The sequence below is a fragment of the Bos javanicus genome, chromosome 3 (genome assembly GCF_032452875.1).
Source record: "Bos javanicus breed banteng chromosome 3, ARS-OSU_banteng_1.0, whole genome shotgun sequence".
Taxonomy (NCBI): domain Eukaryota; kingdom Metazoa; phylum Chordata; class Mammalia; order Artiodactyla; family Bovidae; genus Bos; species Bos javanicus.
Window position 1 is genome coordinate 43,928,472 of NC_083870.1, and position 17,123 is coordinate 43,945,594.

The 17,123-nt window shown below is 37.9% G+C and overlaps 1 protein-coding gene across 1 annotated transcript in view; it reads right to left on the reverse strand.

Moving 5' to 3' along the window:
- The window catches only part of PALMD (palmdelphin), a 59,750-nt gene extending 43,986 nt beyond the window's left edge, over positions 1-15,764 (reverse strand). The window contains exon 1 of the mRNA XM_061411103.1: positions 15,443-15,764. Within this exon, the coding sequence (XP_061267087.1) occupies positions 15,443-15,487 (45 nt within the window). The 5' untranslated portion in view covers positions 15,488-15,764. The remainder of the gene's footprint in view (positions 1-15,442) is intronic.
- Between the last annotated feature and the right edge of the window lie 1,359 nt (positions 15,765-17,123).

Below are 17,123 nucleotides of genomic sequence, written 5' to 3' on the forward strand. Positions count from 1 at the left end.
GCACCTAATTCTGTGTCATGAACATTTGTCATGTAATTGAATTTTATCAATAAAATAACTCAACTTTATTCAGAAGAGCATAACTTGCTTAATCAGTTTCCCTTTTTCCGCCCATTAGGTTGTTTTTAATCTTTTGCTGTTATAAGTAGCTGTATGATGAAATTCCTTGTTTATAAAATTTCAACAAGTTTTGTCTAGTTATTTCCTCAGAATAGGTCCCTAGAATGTAGTTACCTAATCAAGGGGCATGGATGTTTCCAGATTGGTAAAAAGCTTCAGTGACAAGTTATTTTAACTTACATTTCTGCAAAGCAGTGTATATTACCTCACTCTTATTAAGTAGGAATATTATATGTGAAAGATCCTTAAGCAGTATAAATAGAGCAAAATTAGTCTAATTTTGATCTCTTAATGAGATTTATAGGATTACTGTGGTCAAATATTATATTGTGTATAATTTTCTTGGCTATTTGTATTAATTATGTAAAAACTTTTTGTGATGACTATCTGACGGTGATGGTTTAGTTGTTAAGTCATGTCTGACTCTTTTGCAACCCCAGGGACTATAGCCCACGAGGTTCCTCTGTCTGAGGGATATCCTAAGGAAGAATACTGGAGTGGATTGCCGTTTCCTTCTCCAGGGGATCATTTTGACCCAGGGATCAAACCCACATTTCTCACATTGCAGGCTGATTCTTTCCACCAGGGAAGCAGTGATGTCCACCTATTTTTTGGTAAAGTGAAAGTGAAAGTCACTCAGTTGTGTCGGACTCTTTGCAACCCCATGGATAGTCCATGGAATTCTCCAAGCCAGAGTACTGGAGTGGATAGCCATTCCCTTCTCCAGGAGATCTTCCCAACCCAGGGATCGAACCTAGGTGTCCCACATTGCAGGCGGATTCTTTACCAACTAAGCCACCAGGGAAGCCCAAGAATACTTCTCTAGGGATCTTCCTGACCCAGGAATCTAACTGGAGTCTCCTACATTGGAAGCGGGTTCTCTACCAGCTGAGCTACTAGGAAAGTCCTTTTTTTTTTGTAAAGCCTATTAATTTTTTAATTAACAATTTGAAAGAGTTCTTTGGAAGAAGGAAAAGGCAACCCAACCCAATATTCTTGCCTGGAGAATCCTATGGACAGAGGAGCTTAGCAGGCTACAGTCCATAGCGTCACAAAGAGTCTGAAGTGACTGAACACACACATATACACACACAAGCACACATACATGGGTTCTTTGAATTAAGAATAGCAGCCTTTTGTTTGCCATCTCTTGGCTCTCCTGCATTGGCAAGCATTCTTTACCACTGGTACCACCTGGGAAGCCTCCTTTGTTTGCCATACTTGGTTGTAAATAATGTCACCTAGTTTCCTTTAATTTTTTAAAAATCTATGTTGTTTCTAGAAGCGCTGAAAGTTATTTTTCCTATGTGCTGTGCTGTGCTAAGTCATTTCAGTCCTGTCCGACTCTTTGTGACCCTATGCACCATAGCCTGCCAGGCTCCTCTGTCCATGGGGATTCTCCAGGCAAGAATACTGGAGTGTGTTGCCATGCCCCTCTCCAAGGGATCTTCCTGAGCCAGGGATGAACCCTTGTCCCTGTGTGTCCTTCATTGGCAGGCGGGTACTTTATCAGTAGTGCCACCTGGGAAGCTCCCCCCCTTTTTTTTTTGCTTTTATATTTTTAGTATCTTTTACTTTTTGAGATACAGTAATTATTCATCTATATTTTCTTCTAGTTTTCTAAAGAGTTTTTTAAACACTCTTAAATCCAGCTGAATTAATTTTGACATGGTAAATGCTGAGGGTCTTAATTTTGACTTATGGTAAATGCTGAGGGTCTAATTATTTCCCCCCAAATTGTAACTACATTTGAAACTTGATCAAACAATTCTTTCTTATTGGTTTACTTTTTTTATTTACTAATTTTATCATTTACTTTTAAAAATTGTACACTAGGGTCTGGCTCCAGTTTATCTGTGTGTGTCTTTAGTTATAGATTTTTGTACTAATACTATGTACCACCAATGAGATAAATTGACATTTTATTGGGCAAGTTTTCCTTCGTTGCTTTCCTCTAAAATATCTTGATTAGCAGCAGTACTTTATTTTTCCCATTGAATTTTGCAATCATTTTATTTAATTCCGATAGAAACTAAATGGAAAATTCAGCCTGTTCCTTATGCTTCATCACTGTCTACTAAACCAAAATTACCAACCAACAAACCAGCCAACCAAACAAACAGCCAAAGAAGCAGATAAAAACTCACGTACACTGGTAGAATTTTAAAAGTTACTCCTAATAATAATTATCACTATCCAGAGATAATCAGAGATTGATACTGTTATATATGATTTAAATCTGCATGATATGTTATACCTCATATAAAGCTGGAATTGTTTGTTACACATTTTGTAATCTTATTTCTCTTAATATATCATGAAATGATGATATACCAAGTCGTTAGTCTTCTAAATTATTTTTAATGGAAACTTATTATTCCATTATATATATATATATGTACATATTTGCAAGTATATTTACAAACCTGTATATGTGCACTGTATTTATTCAGCTAATCCCTACTTTTGGACATTGAATTGGATTCCGCTTTTTACTAAAAACTCTGAGAAATGATTTTGCTATCTTATGAACGTCTTAAGAATACATCTTGTATGCATCTCTTATTTTTGTTTAGTATTTGTTTACTTGTTAATAACATTCTTGGTCAAATGGTAAAACAGTTTCTGAGTTTTCTTGTACTGATTGCAGAATTATCCTGTTTTAACAATTTCATTGTGCCACCAGAAGTGAATAAGAATGCTTCCTTAGAGATTTTGATTGGAATTGCATTTGAAAATATGTAAGAACATTTTTTGTCTTCAGACTTTACCTCAAGAAACAGTGTGTCTCTCTAGACATATATATCACTTAGTAAAATTTCATTATATATATCCTGTGCAGTTCCTTAGTAGGTATAAAACATAAAGATTTCTTCATATAAATTCTTCACATTTCCTAAATAAAATTATTTTTAGGCTTTAACTGTTTTTTTTTTTTTTTCCTAAATGTAGCTATCAGGAATGGATTACTTTCACATTACATCATGCATGGTTGGTCATGTCTCACTTTTTTACATTACAATTTCTGACTGTTGTTTTTCAGGAAGCTTTTGATTTTTGTATATGCACTGTATATTTGAATATTGAGTTTTCAATTTAATTGCTATTAGTTTTAGAGACACTGATGTGAGGACCAGAGAGTTTATCAGCATCCCCAAATCATAAGGTTGGTCTAGTGTTGGAATTGGTATCGAGCCTAATTTTCTATAAATTCCAAAGATAATGCTTTTTATACCACCCCGTATCACTTCCCAAATATATCTGTAGAAATTCAATTTGCCAAACAAGGGAGATTATATACAGCATTAAACACTTTGTACAGGTCAGTGTTCTATTCAACTCTCAGCACCAAATTTTAAGAGTGACATGGACATTAAAAGCTGGTAAAGAATCTGCCTGCAATGTGGGGGAATTGGGTTTGATCCCTGGGTTGGGAAGATCCCCTGGAGAAGGGAAAAGCTCTCCCACTCCAGTATTCTGGCCTGGAGAATTCCATGGACTATACAGACCATGGGGTCGCAAAGAGCTGGACACGACTGAGCAACATTCACTTTCACTTTCTAGAATGAGCCTGTAATATGAGGAATGATTGAAATCAAGAAAATGAAGGTATACAGCTTCAGTGACTAGAGTCAAGATGACTGGGAAGAAGTTAAAGGAAACTGGATTCTGGCACATTATGTCAGAACACAGCACAGAGAGTTTTTCTTAAATGGAATAGGGTATTTTGAGAGATATTAATCCACCTGATTTTGGAAGTGCTCAAGGAGAAGCTGGATGAGCATCTCTTGAGCCTGTTGTAATGGGGATGGGAATGTGGACCAAGAAATCCCCAAGTCTTCTCCTGGTCCTGTGATTATTTCTGAATTTACCTTTGAAAAACCCTAATTCTTATGTTAGGCATGGGATTTGGATGTAGTTATCATTACTACTTACGTGGTGAGTTAAAAAGCACAAAATTTCTAAACCTCATTTTATTTAGTAATCTTATTCTTGTTTCCTGGCTTTACAACAAATTTTGACAGATCTCTAAATAGAATCCAGTTAAAGTTCTACTCTTTTATTCCTTTGTCTATCTTTTCCTGTTTGTTCTAATGAATAGTGACAAAATAAAATAAGAATACACAACAAACACAAAATAAGCCCCTGAATAATCAAAGGGTGATGCTAAGCTGTGACCATGTCTTCAATAAAAAAAAGGTGTTAGCTGGGCAAGCAATCATTAGGTTTCTCCCCCGCTTTCAGCTTGACAATCTTTATTCACTCACTTATGCATTCATGATGGTTTTTTGTGATTCAACTAGTGTTGAGGGGCTATGAGAGATGCAACAGTGTCTTTGCCTTAAGAAATCCTGGTTGGAAGGGAAGAGACTATGTCACAACAGTGGGGTGGGGAGAAAGTAGCAGAGGCTTAGAATATGAGGTACTCTGAAAAGTGGTTCTTCAAGTGATAACAAATGCTTCTGAAATGGCATTACATTCTTTCCTTTCCCACTTCTACTTCTAACAGTTTGGGGATGAGGATAAGAGACTGTAGGTTTGGGTTAAAAAATGTGATTAAGTGAAGAAAGTTTGGGTTAGAAAATGTGATTGAATGAAGAAGAACCTCCAAAGATTCTTCTCTTTGCTCCATTTCAAACTTTTATTAAGAGTGAAAAACAGAGGAAGTTCTGAACAAGGGTGAAGATTGTAGTTTTAGTGTTTTTTAGAATTTATTGTGATGTTATGAGCAGAGACTGCTATCTTCCACTATTTAACTAATTCCTTTCCTCGATCTTAGATTCTTCAACTATAAAATGGAAATGGTAACATCTACTTTTGAAAACACTCATAGGACTGTTTGGACAAATAAGATAATGAATACGAATGTTTTATTTTTATTTTTTAAGCCTAAATGGTATGCCAAGAATAGGTGCTGCTATTGTTATTTTATCTTTTTAAAATTTAAGTATAGTTAATTAACAATGTTGTGTTAGTTTCAAGTACACAGCAAAGTGATTCAATTATATACATATATATGTTATACATATAAAGTTATATATATACATACACATGTATATGTATATATATATATTTTTTCATATTCTTTCCCATTATAGGTTATTACAAGGTATGGAGTATAGTTCTTTGTGCTATACAGTAGGTCTTTGTTGTTTATCTATTTTATATATAGTAGTTCAGTTCAGTTGCTCAGTCGTGTCCGACTCTTTGAGACCCCATGAGTTGCAGCACGCCAGGCCTCCCTGTCCATCACCAACTCCTGGAGTTCATTCAAACTCATGTCCATTGCATTGGTAATGCCATCCAGCCATCTCATCCTCTGTCGTCCCGTTTTCCTCCTGCCCCCAATCCCTCCCAGCATCAGAGTCTTTTCCAATGAGTCAACTCTTCGCATGAGGTGGCCAAAGTACTGGAGTTTCAGCTTTAGCATCATTCCTTCCAAAGAACACCCAGGGCTGATCTCCTTTAGAATGGACTGGTTGGACCTCCTTGCAGTCCAAGGGACTCTCAAGAGTCTTCTCCAACATCACAGTTCAAAAGCATCAATTCTTCGGTGCTCAGTTTTCTTCACAGTCCAACTCTCACATCCATACATGACCACTGGAAAAACCATAGCCTTGACTAGACGGACCTTTGTTGGTAAAAATATGCTATCTAGGTTGATCATAACTTTCCTTCCAAGGAGTAAGTGTCTTTTAATTTCATGGCTGCAGTCACCATTTGCAGTGATTTTGGAGCCCTAAAAAATAAAGTCTGACACTGTTTCCACTGTCTCCCCATCTATTTGCCATGAAGTGATATAGTAGTATGCATATATTAATCCCCAAAGTTATTATGAAGTATAGTTGATTTGCAAAGTTGTGTTAATTTCTTTTTTTTTTTTTTCTGATGGGACATAATCTTCTTTGGTTCTACTTTAATCTAGGGCTTTCTCCAACCTTGTATGGATGCACTTGCTCTATCTTTTTACTTCTTTTTGTATCAGAATTCTTTTTTTTCTTTTAGTGAATTTTATTTTATTTATTTATTTTTAAATTTTATTTTATTTTTAAACTTTACAATATTGTATTGGTTTTGCCAAATATTGAAAGAATATTTTTAAAATGTATAATGTACATATAACTGAATCTCTTTGCTGTGCAGTTGTTTTAATTTCTGATGTACAGCAAAGAGATTCAGTTATACATACATGTATACATTTTATAAATATTCTTTTCTATCTCAGGATATTGAATATCCTGAGAATATCAATATCAATATCTCAATATCAATATCTCAGGAATTGAATATCAATATCTCAGGATATTGAATATCCTGAGAATATCAATATCTCAGGATATTGAATACAATACTCTGTGCTATACAGTAAGACCTTGTTGCTTACCCACTCTATATGTAATTGTTTTCATCTACTAACCCCAAACTCCCCAAACTATATAATCCAGAAGATAAAAAAATAAAAAGATACATGCACCCCATGTTCATTGTTGTTTAGTCAATGTCATTCTGACTCTCTTTTATGACCCATTATGGATTGTAGCCTTCCAGGCACCTCTGTCCATGAGATTTCCCCAGGCAAGAATACTGGAGTGGGTTGCCATTTCCTTCTCCAGGGGATCTTCCTGACCCAGGAATTGAACCAGAGTCTCCTGCATTGGCAGGTGGATTATTTACCACTGAGCCACCAGAAAAGCCCATGTTCAGAGCACCACTATTCACAATAGCCAAGACATGGAAGCAACCTAAACGTCCATTGACAGATGAAAGGATAAAGAAATGTGGTATATACAGATACTTAGCTGTAAAAAGAATGAAATAATGCCCTTTGCAGCAACATGGATATACCTAGAGATTATCATACTAAGTGAAGTAAGTCAGAAAGAGAAAGACAAATACCATATGGTACCACTTATTTGCAGAATCTAAAATATGACAGAAGTGAACCCATCTACAAAACAGAAATAGGCTCACAGAGATAAAAGAAAACAGACTTGTGGTTGCCAAGAGGGGTGGGGTAGAGAAGAGATGGACTCGGAGTTTGGTGTTATTATTTTTAATTGCAGAATTCTTGTCCTTGAGATGTCTTTATATCTAGATTTGGTAGTATAGATCAATTTTGAGTAGCTGTTATGTCTCCGTTTAACATGTTGTATCACTCCATGTTAATTATTGATGCAGTTACACATTGAAAACTTCATGCTTAAGACAGAAGCTAAAGGTTCAGAAAATTGCCTGGCTGTATGTCTAAAATGGTTTGAGTGAATCTCACTCAGTCACTGGGGTTTTACATAAAAACTGTAAGTATGGATCTCACTCAAATTATTCCTATGGTGTTTTAGGAAAGTTGACATGTCACAGGGCTCCTGGTGAGGAAGCTTCTTGAGTTTCCCAGAATGACACCACTGCCATTTAAATAAGTTGAATAAATTAAAATATTCTGATCATATTTTTAGAGAAGCTAGGTAGTTTCAGTCTGTAGATTAGGAAGTGGAAACTCTGCTTTGGTTCTAGCCTGAACTACACTGTATTGTTTAGACTGTTGTTAGATTTAGTCACTTAGTCTCTGGCTTGTTTTAATCACAGTTTTCTAAAGAAGCAGCTTTTCCTTTTCACCATCTAGTAATGTTGAGGAAGTTCATGGGGATCCTTGTCAGTAGAGGGCTTGGCAGAGTAGCATTATCACTCCATAGCACACTGGAAAAACCATCCCTGATTATCAAAAAGTAGTTTCCTTAACAAGGCATCAAAATTATTGTACCTCATCACATGGTCTCCTTTGTGGGTGGGCTATTATGTTTGGCAAAGAAATGTGGCATAGCACTTTTGTTTTAAGAAACCTTTCCCTCTCTGGAAGAAACCTGTAATCTTAGCATAGCATTGTGGAAAATTGTGCAGAGGCTTTATTGTTTGAGTATACTGGCACAGGACATCTTTGCTTAGGAGATTCCTACATCTCCACGTACCATCTTTCTGTGGATGTCTTGGGACGGTCATGACAAATTGGGAGTTCTTTACATAACTGTCTTAACCATGAGGTGCAGTGAAACAATGGTTCACTATGCTTCCTTTTAGTCGTTATTATTTTAAGGTGTCCTTAGAATTCTAAACAACACAATGATCCAAATACATGTTAAGGTCTAACTTCTGTTGACATACAGGCTGGTTTGCACTTGTTTTCATGCTCTCAGTTGTACAGAAGGAATGAATAGGAAAGAGATGGACTGGGCTTCTTGGACATATGACCTGGGAAGTCATACATGGCAGCACCACTCTCAGAGGGGCCCAGAGCTTCATTTGAATGTTTTTAAACTTTTGCTGTTACCACCTTGAAATTCTGAATACTTTTTGAACAAGGGTCCCCACATGTTCATTTTGTACTGGGCCTCACATATTATGTAGCAGATCCTGCTTTGAGGTCATTAACTGTCATATGAACTGTTAGAAAATACCGGGTATTGGGAAAAAGGTGAATGAGATGAGGTGGAGTGTCCATTGAGAGGAGGCATGTGCTAAAGAAGTAACTAGAGGGACTTCCCTGGTGGTCCAGTGGTTAAGAATCTGCCTGCCATGCAGGGGACACAGGCTTGATCCCTGAGCTGGAAGGATCCCACATGCCAAGGACTAACTAAGCCCGTGTGCCACAACTACTGAGCCTAAGCTCTATAGTCAAGAGCCTGAACACTAAGCCCACGTGCTGCAACTAGAGAAAGTCTGAAGGTAGCAACGAAGACCCAGCACAGCCAGAAACAGAATTAATGAATTAAAAAAGAGAAGTAACTAGGATCTATGTGTATTTATCTTACTGTTTTAATAGTGGTCTTTGTATTGACTCTTGGAGAAGGAAATGGCAACCCACTCCAGTACTCTTGCCTAGAAAATCCCATGGACGGAGGAGCCTGGTGTCCATGGGGACACAAAGAGTCGGACATGACTGAGCGACTTCACTTTCACTTGTATTGACTAGATTTCTGTTTTATTCAAAGAACTTTCTGCCTCCTACATTCCTATGTTTACAAGTCTAGAAAAAATTCCTTGGGAGTGGAACCAAATAGGGAGTGGATCTGGGGAAATGTAGAGCTCTTGATTATTTTGCATCATGAGCAGCTTTGGCTGGCAAATCTGGCTCTGTTGCTCAAATTCCAGTGTCAGGGCTTTATATGGCTCATTACCAAATGGAGTCAGTCCTAGGCAGGTGCTTGTTCTTGTGATTACTGCCATTGTCTAACTTTTGACAAGCTCACCTCCTTCATCCATGTTCAAATGTCACCTTTCCTTGAGGCCCTTCCTGACCATTTTACTACAAATTGCAACCTATCCCATCCCACTTCTTACACTCCTGAAAGTGAAAGTGCAAATTGCTCATTTGTGTCCAACTTTTTGTGACCCCATGGACTATACACTCCATGGAATTCTCCAGGCCAGAATACTGGAGTGCGTAGCCTTTCCCTTCTACAGGGGATCTTCCTGACCCAGGAATCGAACCGGGGTCTCCTGCATTGCAGGGTGATTCTTTACCAACTCAGCTATCAGGGAAGCCCCTCTGACACTCCTAATTCCTCTTATTTCACTTCTTTTCATTTAAAAACATGAGATGTAAATAAATATTGTATGTTGTTGAGGGTTTTCCAGGTGGCTCAGTGGTAAAGAATCCCGCCTGCCAATGCAAGAGCCACAAGAGATGTAGGTTTGATAAATGGGTTGGGAAGATCCCCTGGAGATGAAATATTCATGCTGAGATAATCCCACAGATGGAGGAGTCTGGCAGGCTCCAGTTCATGGGGTTGCAAAGAGTCAGACATGGCTAAGAGACTGAGTACATATATTGTTGAAGTGAAAAATGAATGAGGTTTGGCACTTAGTAAATGCTCAATAACCTTTAATTGAAAAACGGAATGAGAGAATGAGTGGATAATGTGCATTTCTAACACCTAAAAGTTAAACCTGAATGAAGTAAAAATGTCAGCTTTATTCTTACCAATTTTCTCCTCAGCCGGGTTTGTTCTCTATATATTGATTCTAGTTCTCAGGATTTTTTTGAGCTCACTAACTGTCCCCCAACCCCGGCCCCAAAGTACTACTTTTGTGCACTTCTATGATCTCCTGCAGTTTAAGATCTATGAGTTTTCCAGCCTGAGTATCCCCTGTTATTTAGTAACAATATTTTCCTAATGCCACCATGGGAATGGAAATAAGAAAATGTGTTGCTTGGGAAGGAGGGTAGGAACAATATATAGGATATTACTGATTATCAGAAAATATTTCTGTTTTTGTGGGAAATTCCACTTGGGCCATTTCATCATTCTTCGAGGTGTACCATGTCTACTTCCAGAGAGGAACTCTGAAGAGATAACTTAGTCCTTCATGTCATTCTTTCAGAGAACACTGGAGACATTGGTAGCCTCAGTTCTGATAATATTTAAAGTGCATGTCTACTTTCTAGCCTTCTTTAATAGTTCTCCTTTAGTATAAAAATCAGCTATTTGTTAAAATACTGTCTTCTAACTTAAGCCTCAAGAGACTTTTTAATCAATATAATATTTACTTAGTTTGAAGTATTCTGTTTTACATTTATAATTGAAAACTTAAACTCTTTGGCTAAGAGATACTTAGAGATTAATTAATTTATTAATTTAGTAAGTTAAAAGTTGGCACAGATGTACCCCGTTTTATTGTGCTTCACTTTTATTTCGCTAGATATATAGTATTTATTTCCATAGATACTGCTTTTTTAAAACAGTTTGAAAGTTTGTGACAACTCTGTACAGAGTAAGTCTATTGGCACCATTTTTTTTTAACAGCTTTTGATCACTTTTACATTTTGGTAATTCTTGCCATATTTCAAACTTTTTCATTATTATATTTGTTATGGTGATGTATGATAAGTGATCTTTGTTCTTGTTTTTTTCCCTTTGTGAGCAGTCTTTTTTTTTTTAATTGAGGAAAGGCAATGGCACCCCACTCTAGTACTCTTGCCTGGAAAATTCCATGGATGGAGGAGCCTGGTGGGCTGCAGTCCATGGGGTCGCTAAGAGTCAGACACGGCTGAGCGACTTCACTTTCACTTTTCACTTTCCTGCATTGGAGAAGGAAATGGCAACCCACTCCAGTGTTCTTGCCTGGAGAATCCCAGGGATGGGGGAGCCTTGTGGGCTGCCGTCTATGGGGTCACACAGAGTTGGACATGACTGAAGAGACTTAGCAGCAGCAGCAGGAGCAGCATAGTGATTTGAGGGCTGTCCTGGTCGCTCAGTGATAAAGAATTCTGCCTGATAATGCAGGAGACGCATTTTCAATCCCTGATCTGGGAAGATATCCTGGAGAAGGAAATGGCAATCCACTCCAGTGTTCTTGCCTGGGAAATCCCATGGATAGAGAAGCCTGGTGGGCTAGGTCAATGGGTCACAAAAGAGTTGGATATGGATTAATGACTAAACAACAACAACATAGTTAGCCTACAATATTATATTAGTTTCAGGTGTACAACCTAGCAATTCAATATTTTTATAGATTGTACTCATACAAAGGTATATAAAATATTGACTATTTCCTTGTGTTGTACATTATGTCCTTATAACATTTATTTTTTAGCTAATAGTTTGTACCTTTAATCCCCGTTACCCACTTTGCCCCTACCCAACCCCTTTCCCTATTCTGGAAACCAGTAGTTTTTTCTCTGTATCTGTGAATCCGCTTCTGCTTTGTTATAATTGTTCATTTGCTTTATTTTTTTAGGTTTCACATACAAGTGAAAACATACACTGTTTGTCTTTGTAATCAGTGATCTTTGATGCTACTACTGCAAAAAGATTACAACTCTCAGAAGACTCAGATGATGGTTAGCATTTTTTAGCAGTATTTTTTAAATTGAGGACTTCCCAGCTGGCGCTAGTGGTAAGGAACCTGCCTCCCAATGCAGGAAGCTTAAGAGATGTGGATTCTATCCCTGGGTCAGGAAGATCTCCTAGAGGAGGGGATGGCAATCCACTCCAGTATTCTTGCCTGGAGAATCCTGTGGACAGAGGAGCCTGGAGTTAAGCGTCGTAGAGGAGAGTCGGACACGACGGAAGAAACTTAACACTCACGCATGTGTGTTATTTTTTAGACATAGTAATATTGCATTATGTTACATAGTTGAAACATAACTTTTGTCTGCACTGGGAACTGAAAAATTCATGTGACTCGCTTTATTGTGATATTTGCTTTATCAAAGTGATCTAGAACCAAATCTGCAGTATCTCCGAGGTATGCCTGTACCTGGATAAGGTAATGAAGGAGAAACATGAGAGTGAGTATACAAAATAGAATCCATACTTGGTATACCCAAATGAAATGCATGTTCAGTTGCTCAGTTGTGTCTGATTTTTTGTGACCTCCCCGGACTTTAGCTCTCCAAGCTTCTCTGTCCATGAAATTTTCTAGAAAAAATACTGGACTGGGTTGCTCTTTCCTTCTCCAACCAAATAAAGTACCCTGTGTAAGCAATTGTTTCTGTGTACTTTCATAATTTTTTCTTTTATTCCCTTTAAGCCTTGGGAAGCCTTCTAAACAATCTAAAATTCAACTTACTGGTATGAGAAATAAAGGCACCGTCACAGTAATTTAGTTTTCAATCTGAAAGCCTAATGTCACATTCCATATACTTGCTGTGTTCAATCTGTTTCTTTTCAAAAGAGGAACAAGAAGACTGGCACTTGATTCTATCAAGTTTCAGGCATATACATTTATTTTTTAAATTTCTTACAGCAGAAATAATGACTTTTTGGACCCTCAAAATCACGTGGAATAAATATTGCAGTGAAAATTATTTCATTTCTCAGCTAAGAATTAGAGGACTAAATTTTAGTATGAAAATCAAGTAGATCTTAGAATGTTGAAAATTTTGTTTTCTAATAAAGTGAAGTCTGAATTGCTGTGTTTGGTTCCATTGGGCAACTGTCTTTTGATTTTGTTCTTAAAGTACAAAATTCTGTTCTTAAAATATAAAATATATTTCAGTGTAGGGAAATAGAATTAAAACAGTTAAGATGAGATTATTGTCTCTGAATTTTAGTCTAGGTCTGAGAGTCTGAAGATTTTAAGTGCTTCTAAAAGCGAGACAATCCCTGAAAACTCGCTGGACACTGTGTTTTCATTTCCCTAGGGGGAAGGGGAATAGCTGAGGTGGCTTCCTGGGTAAGGCAAGGGTGGAGAGAGCTGGCATTTCCCAGGGCGTCCGGGAGGGAGATGAGTGGATGTGTTGTTTCCATGGACACACCAGTGCTCCATTTGTTCATCTTCAGTTGCTGACCTATGTGACTGGACTTGGTCCAGTGAGGTATAGACTAGGGGAAATTTGTCCCCATAAACTTTTCTCAATTTTTTCTCTACAATTTTATACAAGTGTTTTACTTCCAAAATATAATTATTTTGTAATTTTGCTTTCTAGATATGCTTATTCTTTCTAATGGGATATGGTAAAGCTAACGAAATAATCCAAAAACTAGTTGTTATTATTATTGTTTTTTAATCATCATAAAAGTACACACCAGTATATTCAGGAATCTATTTACTCTCTGGTCTGCTTGTAAGATATTTAAAGCATTATGACTTTTGTCCTAGTTTTATTTGAAGTTGGAACCCTCCGTGAAAATTCCTAGTTTTCCTGAGTGCGGTCTTAACCTTAGAACATGCGCTGCTTCAGTAGGAGTTGTAAAGTGCAGCGGGCGTAATAAGGGCTGAAGTAAGGGTAGGCTGCGATTCAAAAAGGAAAATGTGGAAGAAGGAGCTACGGGTGGATTTCATCGGATATATGATTTAATTTAGTTAATTAGAAGATAGAAGGGTCAGGAAAAGCAGAGCTTGTGCCCACACAACTCACACAGTCTGATAAAGTAACCTTTAGACAACAGCTGTAATGTAAAAGGCCCACGCCAAAAACAACAGAGCAGGGCCCAGTTCCTGTCCCTTAAAGCAAGACAGCTGAAACAGTGGCTGAGTTTAACAACAAAAAGAACAAAGCAAAACAAACAATAATCCAAACCAAGGTTTTCTGAAGAAAGGAAAATGAACTAATTAGGAGTTGGACATTTCGAGAGCACTGCCTTATGGAAAAGTGCCAACTTTATCTGTGGACTTTTGGTTCCTAAACCACTGGCTGAGAAAATATTTCAAGTTACTGAATGCTTTCTGAGGGGAACTGAAACTTTGTATCTGTTTAATAAAAATTCTAAATTGGGCTTAGCATAATAATAATTTATGCTATGAGAATTTGAAGAGCAAAGAATAATACCTTTCTATTCACTCTAATTTTGCATCAGTTTTCTTTTCACAAGACAGGAAAGAGTTATTTTTATAGATAGTAATGTCCAATATACAGTTAAATTAATAAACCCACATCTGTGATATTATGCATCAGTTTTTGAACAGTACTCTGACAGCTAATTTCAGTGTCAGAAAATGCTGAAAAAATGGAATGTTGATTTCTAAAGTGTTTTTTCTTTAAAAAAATTATATAATAAATTGTAGCCAATGATAAATGATTGTGCCAGAGATTTGCAGGTGACTGCCAAATAGAAGACTTTGTAAAATTGAAAAAAAGCTGGATCACTTAAGGAAAGTAATTCATTTCATACTTTGACTCTTTCCCAGAACAAACATAAAAAATGCACTCACTATTCTCCTTCCTGGTATTAACAAAATATTTTCCAAATCCATTGCATTGCATGCATTACATTCCTTTATCAGGATTTTATTCAGTTTGTGACTCTGCTGGAAACTGATATCTTAGAATTAATCTGATACATGCTTTTACCTACTTTTCTCTTGTTTAATCCTTAGCTAAAGTACAACTACATTCGTTTGAATTCTGTGAGGCTTTGTGGAACACACCACCACAACTACAAATAAAAAGCATCAAGTTGTTTTCTTAATTTCTTTTTTCTTCTCCTTTTAAAAGATTTTCACTTTTTGGTGAATTAATTGTTCTAAAAAGTTTCCAAGTTGAAGATCAGTTTCTTGATCTAGTATTTGTCAAATATAAATGTAAGGAAAATCTGTTTTTCAGGTACACGATAGTGTAGCCAAAGTGCCTTAAAAGCTTCTGACTGCTGTTTAAAACATAGGTACGGTTTTTGTGAAAATCAAGAACATTTGCTCTCTACTTAGGTTCGGAAGCCCAAGAGTTACAGAGGGTCATCAGGGTTAAGAGAGCGGCAGAGACTTGCCCGTGAAAGGTGACAGTTCTGTTTTTTCACTAATGGGGCTCAGCAGCAGGGGCAGCAAGCAACGTGTCTGTCGTCCCTGTAAGCAAGCGCCTCTGTGAGTTATAACTAGGCAGACTTACTGTGATGGCCTGGAGTCTCTCCTTCACCAGCTCAGCTTCTTCCATTCTAGAAGTCGGGGACAGGCAGCCAGTGAGGGAAGTCCAAAGCTACCATAAAGCAGGAGCCTCCTTGGGGAGAGGAGTGGAGGTGACAGAAGAGAAGCCAGGAGAGACCCACTCCTGCACTGGTGGAGAAAAGCAGAAATCCCCGACTCGGCAGGAGCGCCTCTGAGCAGATGTACAGATCAGCCCAGACAGACACATGTAATGAGGGTGTGCCGGGGAGGCAGACGCTGAGGCTGCTGGCACAGGCTGACTGACAAGTTTGAACGGCAGCGGCACAAGCCCTTTTCCTTCAGGAGCTGCCAGCTCTTTGTTGCAACGTGCACAGTGAGCAAGGCACAGTTTCTTATTAACTGTTCCTTTCCCAATTCATTCTTCTCTAGGAGTAGCACCAGGAGCCCACGCTCTGTGTTTCATCAGCCTCTGCTCTAGCCACACACAACCAGACCTCTGCATGTGTGGGTTTGTACAAAGTTGGTGACCCCTACTCTCTCTCTACCAAACGGAGCCTTACCTTGACTGGGCCAAGTCACTTGCTTGCTTTTCTTCCTTTGATTGCTTTCAGATACTAATACAAAATTCTGGAGCAACTTTAGAATTTAATCTAGTGGTAAATTTACATCAGGCTGTCCTCACCTCTTCCTTCTCCTCCTATTCCAGCAGTGTGTTTCAAAGTTTGGAATCTTTAGGTCATGGAGAAATTAAAGACAGTGACGTGACTCTGTTAAGAACTTGGTCCATCAGCTGTGTTCAGTGCGGTTTAAATGTCAAGACCACTCTCTGTTATTTCTGTCTTGGACTTCTGTGGGATGGATTTCTTTCTTGCACCTTGTTCAGCAATGACACTCAGGAAGGTGGCCATTTTGACCTCACCAGTTACACAGGAGAAAGGAGTGTGGAGACTTTGAAAGTGTGATGAGACATTCTGTAACTCATGTAGTCTGACACCATGTGAGAATTCCTTGGCCCTTTGGCAAAAAGAAGTCAAGCCCAGTGAAACTCTTAGCTCGAAGCAGTCTTGGAAGCTTTATGATTGACTTTGTCTGTTTTCTTTCCCCTACCCTTTCTTTAATTAAATTTTGATGCAATAAATCCTAATTACCATCTACCTCATTGTTATATGTGTAGATGCTGTCAAGCACTTTCATATCAACATTCAGCTAAAGAAGTTAAAAGGATAACCCAAACATCGAACAAATGGTTTACTTTCCTTTGCATTATCAATATCAGTAATAATAATGGCTAATATTTCTTGAGTACCCTCTAAAGGCAAATTCTTTACGTTAGATTTATCTTACAAGAGGCTGGAAGATTTTAGCCCTATTTTAAAAATGAGGGAGCTGAGGATCAGAGAGGTCATTTGTCATACAGATAATAAACAGCAAAGCCAGGACTGGAACCTGGATTTTCTAACAGTCATTCATCAGGTCTGCCCAAGATAGGCTGAAGATTACATCCACCTTTGTGAGAAAGAGTTGGGCCCCCAGCTTCCTCCTCCATCTAGCTTCCAGAACACTTAGAGCTGGGCTTAAACCCCTTAGTTGGAACCCTGTAGGAATCTCCTTAAGTAAGCTTAGTGGCCCCAGTGAGAAAAGACTTCCCCATACTGTCATTTAAAGCCATCCCACCATAGAACCCT